This window comes from Chaetodon auriga, chromosome 1 (genome assembly GCF_051107435.1).
Source record: "Chaetodon auriga isolate fChaAug3 chromosome 1, fChaAug3.hap1, whole genome shotgun sequence".
NCBI lineage: Eukaryota > Metazoa > Chordata > Actinopteri > Chaetodontiformes > Chaetodontidae > Chaetodon > Chaetodon auriga.
Genome location: NC_135074.1, coordinates 22,597,381 through 22,613,153, shown reverse-complemented (window position 1 = coordinate 22,613,153; position 15,773 = coordinate 22,597,381). Strand labels below are relative to the sequence as shown.

The 15,773-nt window shown below is 40.9% G+C and overlaps 1 protein-coding gene across 1 annotated transcript in view; it reads left to right on the top strand.

The window, feature by feature from the left end:
- The window catches only part of gpc5a (glypican 5a), a 121,250-nt gene that overhangs the window by 69,972 nt on the left and 35,505 nt on the right, over window positions 1-15,773 (top strand). Inside the window, exon 8 of the mRNA XM_076730204.1 lies at window positions 2,229-2,391. Within this exon, the coding sequence (XP_076586319.1) occupies window positions 2,229-2,391 (163 nt within the window). The remainder of the gene's footprint in view (window positions 1-2,228; window positions 2,392-15,773) is intronic.

The window sequence follows — 15,773 nt, the reverse complement described above, 5'->3', positions numbered from 1 at the left end:
AGTGACCACACAAACCAAAAGCACAGTTTTTTTTTGGATGAAAAGCAAATCTGTTCATTCATGAAGATGAAGTTTCATTATCCCTCTCATCTCCTTATTTGCATAAACTCTTTTTTTGTTTATGCTCTGTTCATGTCAGTCAGTGTATTGTCCGATAATGTTCACAATGTTAAAGGATAACACAGGAGGTCCACAATGTTTGTTACTGTTAACAAAACCCATGAAAAGATCAAATCCAACAATGTGTCTGCAGATCACACAACACTTTCCTGCCTTGTCTGTGGCTATTGACTCCAAGCCCAGTGGTTCTAAGTGAGGATCTTTAAAACTAGGTTGGGAATACTTTAATTTTTAAAAAACCAGGTAAATAATTTCCTCAAAAATCCTGATTGAAGACTTTGAAAGCTGTATTTATGGCAGCAGGATGGTGTATGTGCGAGCAGCTCAAAATAACATACAGTTAATGAGGGAACATATCACCTGGTGCTACAGTAGCACTCACTAATGTGTTCTTGATAGATTTTAAATAACAGTGGAGCTACATGACAAAGAGAAATGAGCTTATTCCAGCTGTGGCTACACAGGCAATGCTGGTTAGTGACCTTGATGGTTTTGATCTTTTAATGAGTTTTGTTGGTAATAAGAATACAGAATATCACTGGCCTTATCCTTTCATTTTGGTCCCTGTTCCTCCAACTTGCAGGAGTGAACTGGGAATAGAAAATATACATTTGGTCAAGTAAATAATTGGAAAATGTTTCAGATTATCAAAGTCAGTAGAGCTGTGATCAAGTCCAGTGATTCTCCTCACACATCAAAGTTTGTAGAGAATAAAGTTGTGATTTTGACCCTGTAGTCGTGTGGTCGAGTTTACATCTTTACGTGTGAAAGAAAACAACACGTTTTCCTCTTACACTCACGTACGTGTATACACAGGCTTATTTATACATACATCTTTGCCTTTCACCTCCTTGCAAACCACAAATAAGTGCATCACAAAGCTCAGGCTGGATGTTGTCTCATATGTGAAGGCTAATTACTTCAAGATGCGGTTTCCTCTGTAACGGGTTCAGAGTCGGCAGCCTTTGAACTGAACATACTGAGCCCTCAAGCGGTGCTCCACCGCCCGGATTGTAGGGCACAAAGTTCAAATTCAGTCAAACTCCCAGACCAGGCTAATCTCAGGCACGCAGAAACTCATTATCACACGATTCATGAAAGTTTGATCCGATCTCTGATATGAAAACAAAGAAAATCATGCCAATTACACACACAGAAGGAGCGCTTGCGTTCTGTCCAAACTCTCAACACTTTCCATCTTCTAACCTGTCACCACTGAGGAGCAGAGACCCCAGACAGGATAATTATCGGCACAGATATGTCCCAGCTCAGCCATGGCAGCAACCCTGACACTTTTGCTCCCCTGCACTGAACCACAACAGTAACTAATTAGCATAGACACTACCTTTCTGATCAACACAAAGCAGTGCCTCTTGTTTCCAGTGACGCACCATGAATTTAAATGAGCCAATTAGCGTATGCATTTCCCCTGGTATCGAGTTCACAAAGTCTTTGAGATTCTGCTGCACAGCAATACAGCGGAAAGTTTAGCTGCCCCGCGGGCCACTGCGGCCAAGAGGGGTGAGCGTCTTGTAAATTCACGCTATGGATTGATTTAAGTGTAGTTTGAAGTTGGTGGCCATCGGGATAATTATTGATGCTCATAGTCAGTATGATGAACTTTAATTCAGTCGCCTAAGAATGTGTATTTTATTATTTTACTTACCCCATAAAACTGAATTTAACTTCTAAATTCTAACTTCTCATTTTTAATGTTGAAAGCACTCCTATTAAGAAGATCAGGATTCAGCAGAAATGTGGGCAAAAAGTTTTATGAAAATATACCATTTGCAGTGCAGCCAGTCTGTAGATCTGCAGTTTTTAATTACTTAAGAGGAGTGTGGCTGATTAGCAGCATAATCAGGAGCTCTTTGCATTTTCTCTTCATTTTCTGATAGCATATTCTGTACTGTCCTTGCCATGAGAGGACCTTGTTCAGTGCTGTGAATATTGAATGTGAATATGATATACACATAATGTAGCTCTAATGCTTCTTGCAGCAGGGCATACAAAAACTTTTAAAGTGTGGGCCCACAAACAGAGTTAAAACTACTTTAAACTGTTCTCAAAAAAAATGTTTATTTCTCTGTGTCTCCATTAACAACCAGCTGTTGCAGGGAAAGTCCATTCCTAAACTGGGGTCGCTGGACCAGATTGAAACAGGAAGTGGAGACACAGAGGGACGTTACAGCGGTGACTGTGATGACGAGGACGGCTGTGGTGGTTCAGGTGGTGGCGAGAATAAGAGGAAAGTCCCCAGAGTCTCCAAGTGTAAGTCTAGTCTTTTTTTCATTTTGTTGAACAATTAACCAATTAAACTTTTGAAGACATTGTTACCCAGCATTCCTTAACAATGGATCCATATTTGTCCCAAAGAGGTGACCTTAAATAACAAGAATATGCCTCTTGACAGGGGGTATTTATATTGCATAGGTTTGGGTGTAATGGCTGCTGATGGGAAGTAGGTAGCAGCTAAATGTGGTACGAAGTGTCTCTTCTTTTTGTATGAATTTAAGGTTTCTTGTGCATGATTCCTTACAAGTAAGTAATACATAGAATGAAACAGACTAACAGCAATAAATACATCCTGCTTTTTTGTTTTCAATGCATACGTTCAATTCTGCTTTTTGCCCATCGACCCTTTGAAATTGAAAATCAAGTTCTCTAGTCTTTGATCAGTGAAGACTATATTTTAGTTAGACTTGCTCCAGTCTCCATTTTATGACAGTCATAATAATAGTCATTAAAGATAATAGTTGCTATGGGGACATTATTGCAATCATGGCCCGTTACTTTAAAAATTATTGCTCCCCAGAGGATCAGTAACCCCTGATGAATCACAGCGGAGGTACTCTCCTCTTCACTTTTCTACCTTTCACACTCTCTTCTCCTCTCCTCTCAGCACATGGAGTCCTCCTCTCCTCTCCTCTCCATCAAACATGCTAACAACCTGATTAATCACCTCTCTCGTTTTGCCCATGGCGACAGCGAGGAAGGAGGGGTCATCCAAACAAGCCGTTCTATCCGTTTAAATGTTTCCTTTACTGCTTGTCAGTCTGTCTCGAGGCTTTAGCAGCTCAGGCTCTGGGAAGCTGCTTAACAATCGCTCATCTGAGGCTGTAGGGAGGCTCTGACATTTATCACCCATTACTGTAGAGCCGCCCTTTCCCTGTCATAGGCCAGATCAGCCTGTCTCCCATATTTATGACCCACTGTCTGTTGTGACCTCTGTCAAGCATGTCCCCTGCTGCCTGACCCTCACACAAACACTGAGGATTCCCCACCTGAACCAGACCTCTGGCCAGTCCCTGCAGGATCCTGCAGGGTTTTTAGCATTTATTGCTACAAAATGTTTTTCTTTCAGTGGCCGTTTATTGTGCCCATTTTTCTTTGGGTTTTATTGTCGTAGTCGAATTAAATGAATTAGTAGAATTTGCAAACCAAGTATACAGCAGCACTAAAAACATAATGCTTTATCGGCCTCTCTTACTGGAAGAGTCTTACACAACATAAAACAGATTGAAAGTACAGCAAATTCTTACTGTAAGTACTTATCCTTTATGTTTTATGAACAGAAATAAAGTCGTGCCTTCAACTATACCAAAGAAAGTACTACTCTTGCACTTTTAATTGGACCTTACCTTTAAAAACAAATCTAATCTGTCCGTCTCGTGTTTTTCGATAACATAAAATTGTGTAGTTTTTGTCTTTATCTGCAGGCACAATTTATATGGAAGAGTTTAATCCAAAACACTCCTTCAACGTGCAGGAGTTAATAAAGATTATAGATAAACAAGCCACCCACAGACTGTCCTCTGAGTGATTCTCCATCATTGTTGTTTGTAACCAACATAGACATATAACACTTTCAGACACAAACGGGTGTATGACACAGGTTAATAAAAGCATGTTCAGCCGTCAGACTGTTAGTTACCAATAAACACTTTGACCCAAGACCTAATTATGTAGTTAGAACAAATTTGTGTACTAAACAGGGTTGTCAGGCTTCAGTGTTCACAGCAAAGCGCCAAGCTGTGACGATAACTTCGCCCTCAGGGGAACATCCTAAGCTCCCAGTGCACTTCTTCAAAAGTGCTTGTTGGATGGTCAAATAGCTTTGGAAGCCTTCTCCCTCAAACACCTTTCAGACGTCGTTCGGAGGGGCTGTTTCCCAACATTTCTGTAACTTTCACACGCTGACAATCTGGCATTCACACCCTGTTCATGCAGCAATCATCCGGAAAGTAAGCTGGGTCTGAACTTCTTTCTCTAGCTCTTTTTTCCTTTCTCACACAACTATTTTTGCCGCTTCCATGTGTACAACCAAGTGCAACACAACCTGTCCTTCCAGGAGAGACTGTCTGAAACCATATTTCAGTAATGTTGCTTTCCTCCCGTTTCAGTGATGGCGGGCTTTTCACTCCACCTTTGAATGTGGCAGTTCGGAACAACTGTGGTCACTTTTGATTTCTGACCAACTAGTTCTGTTCGAGCAGGACCCGTAGACTCAGACCCTACAGGTGTATTTTGGGGTGGAGGGTGGGGCTTTTGAAATGCCGTGTGCACACCAGCAGAAATATCTCACACACTTCACTTCACTGACTGTAGAAACTGATCTTCACCCTTTCATAACAAAGCCAAACACTCCACATCAAACCTTGACCATAGCATCGTCAGATCATCAGACAAAAGGATGCCGCCTGGCTGACAGGGCCAACAGATCAGAAGAAGCTTCTGTGTGTTGTTTTAGAGGAGATACACAAACAGCATATTTTGTTATAATTTGTCAGACTTGTTGCATGCATCCATGTCTCTCTACTCTCCCCTCTTGCTTTTATGCTTTGACAAGGTTGTATTTGGTAAGACCCATCCTCTTGAGAATGACAACCCATCAAAAATGACCCTTGACCCCAACACAGATGGCAAACTTCAGGTCTTATTCAGTATAAATTAGATACAATATGCTTTTGGGTCACTTCATACAGAAAGTAGAATAATCCACATCACAATTTTGCAAAATTATAAGTTCTCCTGCATTATCTTCACTAACTGGGTCATCATTTCTGGAGTTTTTCAGATGCTTTCAGCAGCACAAGCTGAGTAGACATCTCTACAGCTGATATCTCCAGAACTCGACAACTCACATCAAAACAATCTGGATGGATAAATAGCACTACAAGAGAAAAAAATATAGACTTTTGATTTTTAGGGTGAGCTGCCCCTTTAATGAAAGCATTGGCTGGAGTCACATGAAGTTGCCTGATGACATCATATGTTAACTAGCACATGAATTGATTAGCCACAGCACACAGCTCATAGGGCAGGGAGACGGTTTGTTGTGTCTGGGATGGGCTGTGATCGTCACACTCATTTAGATCAGACAAGCAAGTAGTGCAAATCTGCATCCGCTGCACTGAGCTCTCACCAAATGTTTTGACAGTCAATACATTAACTTTGTTTTCAAAGGATGGAAAACATAATTAATTTAGTTTTATTTGCTGCTTGAGATACAACTGAGGGTTCTTAAAAGTTACAGCATCTCACTGTAGCAACAGAGTTGATAAATTGGCTACCATGAGGCTAAATCACAGTGGTGGTGATACACTATTAATGAACATTGTTAGTTTTTATTTCAGGCTATGTGCAAAACTTCAAAACAGAAAGCTGAAGAGACAGAAATACAATATTAAATACAACTACAGAACCAGAAACAAATGCAGCCACAGAACTGGGTAAAATATCCATGAAGGTGAGATGAAAACCAAAATGCTAATATCATCTCAGCACAAACACGATCCAGGCACAGCGTTGAACAGAAATTTAAATAACGTGGAATTATTCACAGTGAAATCACAGGGAGAGTTAGAGAGAAGTGTTGAAAACAAAGTGAGAGAGAATATGTGATGTGGTGGTTTGTGTTCCAATCTTTTTCATAGTGTTTATCACTAAAGTTTTAAATCTTAGACTATATAGAAGTTACAGCAATGTGCAATATATTTCCAGCTGCCAGTCTAACAAAGCAAACAGAGTACAGTGATGTTGCTATAACAGTGCCAGATACCTAAACACCATGTATGATTTAATTTGATTTGTTTCTCTGCAATTATCCCTAATCCCTCTCCTTTCAGCCTTTGATGTTTATCAGCAGAACATGCCGATGATATATCCGCATGATAAGGAAATAAAATGGGAGAAGCTCAATACTGACAATACAAGCCTGATTTAAGGGATTATCCTCATTAAGCAGAATTACTCTTGTATGAGAGTGCTGTGTGTGTGACAAGAAGCAACAATGTGAGTCGCTCATCCTTCAGAAATATTTCAGGGGTTTTTGACTATTGCAGCAGGGGAGTATTTGCCGCATTGCAACTCCTGATCGATGAGCTAGCTGACCGAGTCGCTGGCTTTGTGAAAATCCGTTTTGGCTGCACTGTTTTTTTTGTGTAAACCCAAAGAATTATTGAAAGTGCGCAGTGAAAACAAAAAGACTGATTTTCCTCACCCTGTTCATCATGGTGATGTGTTGCCTGTTCGCAGCTCACCAGGTAAGGCCGACTAAAACAAACCTCACCAATCAAGACATACTGGAGAGATCCAGGATCTTTTGTGCAGGTTCTTCCCACATCAGGCCCTGCTTTTATGGTTCTTACAGAGCTGCCAGTTGGTTCAGCAAGCACACACATCTTTTCCTCTCTAATTAAATTAAATGAAACACTGATGAGAACCAGCACACTGTCAAAACTATTATAACATCACAGTGTTGTGTATTTGTGAAGCATTATAACAGGGATCATCGTTACTAATTTATCAAAGACATAATTGGAGCGCACATTAAGAAAAGCTGTATGTCTGTGGAACTTTATTTGTGCCGCTGTGTGAGCTTTGAGCAGGTGTTAAAAGGTTAAACTCCTCAGATGAACTTATTGCACAAATTCGGATCTCTGTGTAATAAGACACTTTTACGTCCCCAAACAAGAGCGGGAAGAGAGTTTTTAGCTTTGGTGCACAGAACTTTGAGTATGCTGAAGCCGAAGGGTCTCAAGTAGTTGGGATGAGACAATTCTCTGCTGCAGTCCTACTTTATGATTGAGCCTGATGAGATAATTACACACCTGGTTTAATCACATAAAAACCTTGCCTAGCTCAGCTTTGCATATAATAAATCCAGTTTTGCCATTTAAGCTGTGGTGCCTTATTAATCGCGACACATTTGTGAGATAATAACAAACAAGAGTACAGCCATGCCAGAAGCTCTGTCAGGCTGTGCTCAAGCACAAGGGCTGAATGATACTGCCAGCATGCCCACAGTGACAGTGATACCATGTGGATTTCATGTTAGTATAATGTTTGCAATGTTCACTATCTTAGTTTAGCGTGCTAGCATGCTAATATTTATTGCTAAACACGAAGTACAGCTAAGCATGATGAGGATGTCATTTATGTTTCTAAGGTATTTGGTCATAAACCAAAGTATTGGACTGAAATTTTGACCTGATGGTGGCTATAGATGAAATGTCAGAGGGATCACTTAAGTTATTACAATATATCTTGAGGCAACCCTGCTACCAGAATACATAATAATATTATTATATTAATAAATAAAGATGTTTCTCTCATACCCACAAATGCCAACCCTTCTGGTGGCACTAGAGGAGATGTCAGGGATCCACCAAGTCATAAGAATTCATCAAACCTTTTAGATGTTTCGCTGAATAATTGGAAATTTTGACCGGCTGTTGCTGATAGATAAAAGTTAATGGGATCATCAGAGACAAAATATCATGGCGGTCTATCCAATGGTTGTTATGGGTGTTGAGATCTTTCAGCCTAGACCAAAGTGGTGGACAGACAGGCATTACCATCGAGCCATGCCATTAGCATGGCTACCAAAACAAACATACAGTTTCTGGCTGGTTACAACAAGTACAGGCTAGAAGAAGAGAAACAGAGGTTTTCCTCAATTTCTGTAACCTGACAAGATATCCTGCAATGGAGAACAACTGAGGGCTTTTTTCATGCTCCAGCCCAAACGGGCAGCTTATGCCTCTTATCTGGTCTGGTGTGGTTCAGCTGCAGACACTGTGACTGCTTGCAGTGTGAGCGTTGTACTACAAAAAGACATCTGTCAGACAGTGTGGCAGCAGGAGAGACACAAATCGATTCCTAGCAAGTAAGCACAATGAGGAGAAGGGGAGAGGCTCCTTTACCGTGGCTCTTATTAATTAGTAGTGTCTCAGCAGGAGAGTATTTGATGTTATTTGAGCTTCTACCTCACAGGCTAGTGATAAATGACTGCATGTAGGTGTTGCATGTAGAACTCCTCCGCTGTCTAATGTCAAGTGATAATTGGCATGACAGCGTTCGATGGGGGATCTGCACACAAACCAATTTCCTGTCATAATTTGCCGTGTTGTATACATTCTGGCTCCAAATGAGAGATCTGACAGATAGGGAATTACATGGAGACCACTTTGTTGGACATATACAGTAATAGGTCTATAACAGGGAGCCATTTGGAGTTTTCCTAACATTCCCCATAACACTTTGCTGTGCCTGTTAGAAAGGTCTTTATCCTCATTACAGCGTGAGATCAAATTAGGTCACCTGCTGTGACTCTTGCCCTCCCCTGTGCCGTGATAATGGGATAAAAATGGTGTGTGTGTGTGTGTATCTCATAAGCTTTTGACCAGTAAGCCTTACTGGGTGGACTCCTAGGTTGTCCTTTTATCACTCGCTTAAATTAACATGCTGAGCTAATTACTAACCAAGTGATTTATCAAAGACTTTCATGTCTCAGGAAGATACCTTTCAAATAGTCCAGATCCAAGGTCAAATGCTGTATGTCAGTTGCTAGGTAACTGCTGAGTATTTAACCATGAAATACACTATGCAAATAGCAAAGTAAGCAGTTCTGACTACATGTAGGTAAAATTAAAGAATATTCTTATAGCTAAATGACAATATTTCGTCAGTTTACTCCATTGGACACTGTTTAAAAAAAACATTACGAATATCAAACACTATTTTTTTCCTCCTCATTTAGTACTCGTGGAACCATATTCTGAATTATTCTCAGCAGGGTTAGGGTTAGGTCTTCCTCCCTTTTGAAAAATATTATTTTTAACGAAAATTGCTACAAAGCAAAAAAGATGAACCTTAATTATAGTCACAGTAGTAATAATGTAGGTCAGGTTGTGTTGTGTCAGTCTCATTGATATTGAGGAGCTGCTATCTTAAACTGATGCTGAGCTGTAGGGGAATATTATGTGATTAAAGCTTTAGCAACTAATGCTGAAATATGGCTTTAGTTGAGGTTTAGAACTGGAACTGTAGACCTGTGTAAATACATTTTGGGGTGAAAGAATAATCAGCTAAACCCAAAGTGGCTAATCAGCCCAGGACCGGACCTTTGCAATCAGACCAGGAAACAGCCACCATTACAAAAACAAATGGGTCCTGAAATGATCCACACCTACTGCTGAAGAAACTAATAGTGCTACATTAATGCCAAGCAGCAGAAATGAACCAGTTACTAACAGCACACCCCCACCCTGACTGTCTAATACAAGGCATGGCAATATTGATCATGAAAGACACCCACAAGGGAACAGGGCCTGCTCGCTACCGTCCAACATGGAAACTCCTGTCAAACATCAAAGTCTTGAAGCTGAAGGAACATGTGTGTCAATACACAAGCAAAGCTCAGCAGGGGATTGGAAACAACACCAGAGGCCCAAAGCACCAGCTACTCGAAGACAGAGCTGTCACTGTACCAAGTTGAAACACACAAACTCGAGTACAGTCTGGATTAGAAAGTGGTGGAAGAAGTATTCAGATCGTTTACTTCAGTAATAGCAGCAGCACTGCACTGTGAAAATACTCTAGAATAAGGTAAAGTGCAAAAAGAAAAAGGGCCTCCATAAGTGTTATGTTACTGGATTTTCATTACTGATTCATTAATGTGTGCTTAGCAGTTTGCTGTTGTAGCTGTTTGAGGTGGAGCTAATATGAAGTACTTTTCATGTAGTACTGTTAGGCAGTTTAATCAGTAAATTTGTCATATGTCTTAAAAAATGTTAATCTGCAAATTAACCACCAACGTCAGACACATATTTATCTGTCCATCCATCCATCATCTACTTACCTGTCTATATGGTGGTCCGTCCGACTGTCCCTCCGTGTATTATATATTGTATCAGCTATAGTGTGGATAGGCAGCCGTAAAGACTGAATACAGCACTCGTGAATTCTTGGAACATCTTGCAGTGTACAAGGTCAACAGCGCACTAAGCAAATTCATCAGAAACTCAATGGATTTCTGGAGAAAACCACAAAAAGCTGCTCTCAGAGTTGATCACACAGATGACTATTGCATGCTTCTCCCTACTAACCTTCATAGGCTTCAAACCTTTCAGCGAGATAACCATGAAGGGTGGCTAAAGGTTCAGGGGTGGGGGGGCTGCCATCAGTCACATCATCTACATGTAAGCCATCAAATTGAATGACAAGAGGATCGACAGTAATGACACTTGGAAGCCATTTGGAATGGAAAAATGTAGCTGGGTGGATGCAAATGGAGGGAGAATAATTGGAACTGAAGTGGGTGGAACTATCAAAAGACCACATGACAGACTGGAGACAGTACAGCTATCGGAAGAAGAGGGTTAGCTTCAAGAAAGGCTGCTTCGATAAGCATCACCTCAGTACACACAGTATGCTCTACGGGTTGTAAGATATTCAGCTGGTGTTATACAAGCAAACAAAAAAGGGGAGAATTACAGCTGTTGATCAAGAAACAGAATCACACTCTACAGAGCATTCCACCCAAAGTCCGTCAGTCTCTACTGCAGCTGAAGACAGCCGAGGTGAGCGTCAAGGGCACTGTATGAAACACGAAGCAGTCATGAGTGCATTAGTAAAATGGCTCCTGTCATCAGCAGACAGATGAGGTGGCTGCCAGAGATTGCCAGAAAAAGACACCATCTGCCATCAGGGGGGTCCAGAGCTTATGGAGCAAATGATTTGATAACAAGAATAAAGTCTTAATTCAGCATTTATTTAAAACTGGCTGCGTCACCAATTATATTTTTACAGCTGCAGATAAAAAGAATTTTTTTTTCCATTTAGAAATTGCCAATTTATCATGTTGGTGATGGCATTCATCAGTGTGACGAAGCCTAACTTTGTTTTAACCTTCATAAACAAGAAGAAATACTTCCCCTAATACGAATATGGAGTGCTTTCAAACAGCCACAGCCTCTGTTTTATCAGTCAGCTACAGTCAGTCCTGCAAACTCTGCCTGAAGTTGCACTGGCCTCATTGGCCTGAAGATGATCCCAATGATGGCCACTGCTGTTGCATCTAATATTTAGGAATTATGTGCAAGTTAATTTCATTTTTATACCACAGCCAAACAGTTTGGATACTTAAAACTCGGCTGAAATAAAACCTCTATAGCCAATGGATTTATCTTGAGCTGAAAAACCTTTGGGAGTTATTGGCCAAGCGTGTGCTATATTTCCTCATAACACCACTGGCTGCTCTGTGTAACCTTTGCTGTTTAACCAGTGATGAGAGAGAGAAACCACTCCAAGATTGGTTACTCTTAGACCTGCAATCTCACTGGGAGACTCAAGAAAAAGGAAAGGAAAAGAAAAGAAGGGCCAGTGTGCAGGTTTGTACTGGCAGAAACTGATATAGTATTCACAATTATGGGTCGTTAATGCAGAGGCCAATAACTAAGAGTTTTCCTCTTTCATGGAATACGCCATGTTTCTACATGGGCCCAGAACGGACAAACCAAACGCTGCACCTTTCACATTTTTCACATTTTAGTGGATGCTATAGGTTCCTTCAGCTTGGAAAGGGAGAGATTAGGCAACAGCTGTTCACTCAACGCCACTGAACCCAACACACTGGTCCTTTAACACATTCAGTACAGTGTCCTGCCAACAGGCTTCAACCCCAAACATATACAGTATATAAATATGGAAATGCAGAGTAACAAAGTTATATTGTCAAATTCACAGCGTTACCAGACAAATTAAACGCACCACGCTTGTGCTCGGTTGAATCAGTTCCTCAGAGCTGTGAATAGACCTGGGTATGTTTCCTTGGTAACTTTAGACCCATCTTAGCCTTTATGTGTTAAATGTTATGTGCTCTGCTCTGATGTTTTCTCAGTCTGCTCTGGTGCTTTCTCAGTTGAATTTAGGTTACCTTGACATGCCCTAGATACTATACTACCTTAAACAACATATTAACCCCACTGCCTCCCACTCATCCACAGATTGTTCGAGGTTTTAGCTTCACTGTGGGATTAGTTTATGTAATCAGTCTCTTGTGACTCATCACGAACGCCTCCCCCGTTTTCTGTGGGCTTATCTAACTCATATGGATAATCGTGCACCTTTCTTCAACTCAGCCTGCTTTCAACTATTGGAACTGATAGATGAGACTGACTTATCATTTTTTTTTTTTTTTTTTTGACTGAAATTAAGGAGGTAATGTAAGTAAAATGAAAATGGTGTCCATGAAGCTGTGCACTCTGATATGGTTTAACATTTAAAACATCTGAAACTTTATGCTTCACAGATATCTAAAGCACAGAAACTATGTTCAAACACACATAGATATATCACCTTAATGCAGGTTTCTGCCATAAGAACCCCTCAATACTGTTGATCAATTTTCTCTTTTTCAATAAAAAATGATGAGGTGAAGGGATTTGTCACTAATCAGTCACCATTAACATAGATTATCGATCATGTGACTGGTCTTACTTTCTACTTTCCAAATACTGCAGAGCTTTTTGTCTTTATTTCATGCCCTTGTTCAAGTACACAGAAAAAAATATATATATGGTCGTTGCCTGTTTACCGATAAGAAAATTTGTACCCTTTCACAAAAGTAAGCTGCAAAGCAGGCAGATGAAAGCATACAGATTAATATCTGCTGTGCATTAACATATGGTCAGAATTCACTTTCAGATGAAACACACACCTCGTGTATATGCTTTGAACATCACTACCTGCTCTCACTCAAACCACACTGAAAAACCATGATAAAAATAAAATGCAATTGCTCTTTGATTTGCCACAGTAAATATAATGACACTTTTATTGTAAAATAATAGAAACCTTGCATTTTCTTTATCATTTCCCGTCCAGGTGTTTGTGTTTTTTTTTTTAAGCAAAGCTTTTAAACCACACTAAGTTGTCATTATCTCCAATTGCACATTCCTGTTTTTCAATCATTTTCTCAGACCGTGCATGATTTAATGGCGGGCTTAATGAGCTGCGGCTTGCATGTGGAAGGACATCTCATTGTGTTAATGAACCATGAAAAGGGCAAGCACACATCATTGTGCGACCCGTTTTAATAATCAGCTCCGTGTCAGCCACACAGTCCATCCACCAAAAGTCTGCTCTATCAATAACCACAGCTGCTGAACGTTTCATTAAGGCAACTTATTCTCTGATGTCCCTGCAGCCATTTGGTACTGACCCTCCTGCCTGCCTCCACCTTGTCTCTCAGGGTCTTGCTTGCTGTCTTTGTGCCACCAAGTCCATAGATGCTTTCAAGGCCGTTGTTCGTTCCGTTGCGAGCTCAGACGCGATCTTAAATTGGCACAACAGCGTCTTTATAATGATTTATTTAATGAAAAATTGAATGGAAGTCGAGACCAAATCACCGAGCTTTACTCTGATGTTAACTGTTGAGATGGCTGCGGTTGAGGTTTACTTTCACCACTGCTGACTGAATTCTCAGTTTTTTACGTAGTGGACACCATTTAATATTTAGATGTTTCATTACATAACAACTGATGTTCTTAGTATCTCATTCGCGTTCTCCTTTCAGTCACAGAAATTTAACCTTTAAAGTAAGAATCAGGCTGTAAGTCTTGCAGCTATGTGAGGCTGTACTTGGGCACAACTGCACTTTGAGCTCAATGGTAACGTCAGCAATGCTAAAATGCTTTCATTGACAATACAAACATGTTGATGTTTAGTAGGTATAACATTTACCATGTTGACTCTCTTAGCGTTTTACAGATGCAGCTATCTAGAATTGCTGGTTGGCCCGTGACAGTACCCATGCAGATCAGTGGCACATCCCCACTGGGTTCCTGCTGGGTCCTTGGCTGAAATGAGATCCCCCCTGCATGCTGTAGTGAGTGTGGCTCCGCCTCGTAACGCCCCTATAAGCACCATTTGTGGAAACCTGCTGAAACGCTCTATCTATCCACCAGGAGGAACACTGATTATAGAAGCTGAAACAGTTTGCTGGTTATCAGACTGCTGTGCTGTGACCGTTTTAAGTTCGCCCATTACCACCAGACATTTTCATTGACCCAGTGCGCCGGAAATCAGCTGCTCTTATAATTTTTGATGTGTATGAGAGAGTGTGCATCCCACACAGAGCATACTTGTCATGAAGCACTTGTTATTATAGACAACTCTTAACGCAGCTGCTTGAAAAGACGACACATTCTCACCAGGCCATCGGGTTATATTGGAGGTAGAGAGGTGAAAATGTATATCATTTCGCTATTCAGCTGCCTTAATGACTAGCCCAAACATATGCAAACACAAACCCTCTGAAGAAAAATACATGCTAACGTTTGCTAACTAGCACAAAACACAAAGCATAACCGAGGCTGATGGGAATGCCATTAGTTTTGCAGGTATTTTGTCATAAATGATACAGTTTGATGGAGTGGAGATGATGATGACAGGAGAGAAGTATTACTAATCATGCCTGGGTCAATGTGTGTACCACATTATATGGCAATTCCTGTAGTTGTGGGGACAGCTCACTTAAAACTAACAATGTCAATCTCATGGTTGGGCTAGAGGTAAGGTCAGGGGATCACCAATTTCATTAATGTCTGTACAAAATATCATAGCAGTATACCCAATAGTTTGTTAATATATTTCAGCGTGAACCAAAGACCTGACTGGCCAACTGATGTTGCCGTCCAGAGCCACACAGTTGCTTCAAAAAACATTTGTGGTGCGGCCTCAGGGATATTTATTTCTAAAATTCAGTTCTGCTACCATGCGGCAACATTTCATGTTTGAAAGTGGGTAGAAAGTGGTTGTAGCTATTCTAAAATCCACTTCACTTACAATAACATGAGTCGCTCTTTCCCCTTGTGTCAAAAACATTCAACAAGGTCAGAAATGTAGTCTGAAAAAGAAAATGGATTACCACTGAAATCAGCCCCTTTTTTCCAACAAAATCGTGTATTGCAGCTTGTGGCGACATGAAGTTCGACTTTGCATGATCCACGCCACTTATCAGCACGGTGACACATGACATCCAGGTTTCTGTCTCCATCCTCTTCATGTCCTCTGAAAATTTCACTCAACCTTCATCCCCAGACCTCCAAGGTCATCCTTGGATGTGCATCGGCAGCCCTGGCAGACCCACGCGCTGCTCTCCAATCATTCCTCCTCTCTGTCTGCCTGCCCTGCCAGGCAGAAAAAAAGCATATCTACTGTATGTCTGCTGCAAAAGCCCTCAGCTCACCCTCTTCCTCAATAGTATGCACACCCACAACCACATCTGCACAAAGGCATACATGGACACACACTCTCACACACACACACTCGCTGACAGAAACACATCAGGTGAACCGGTGAAAATC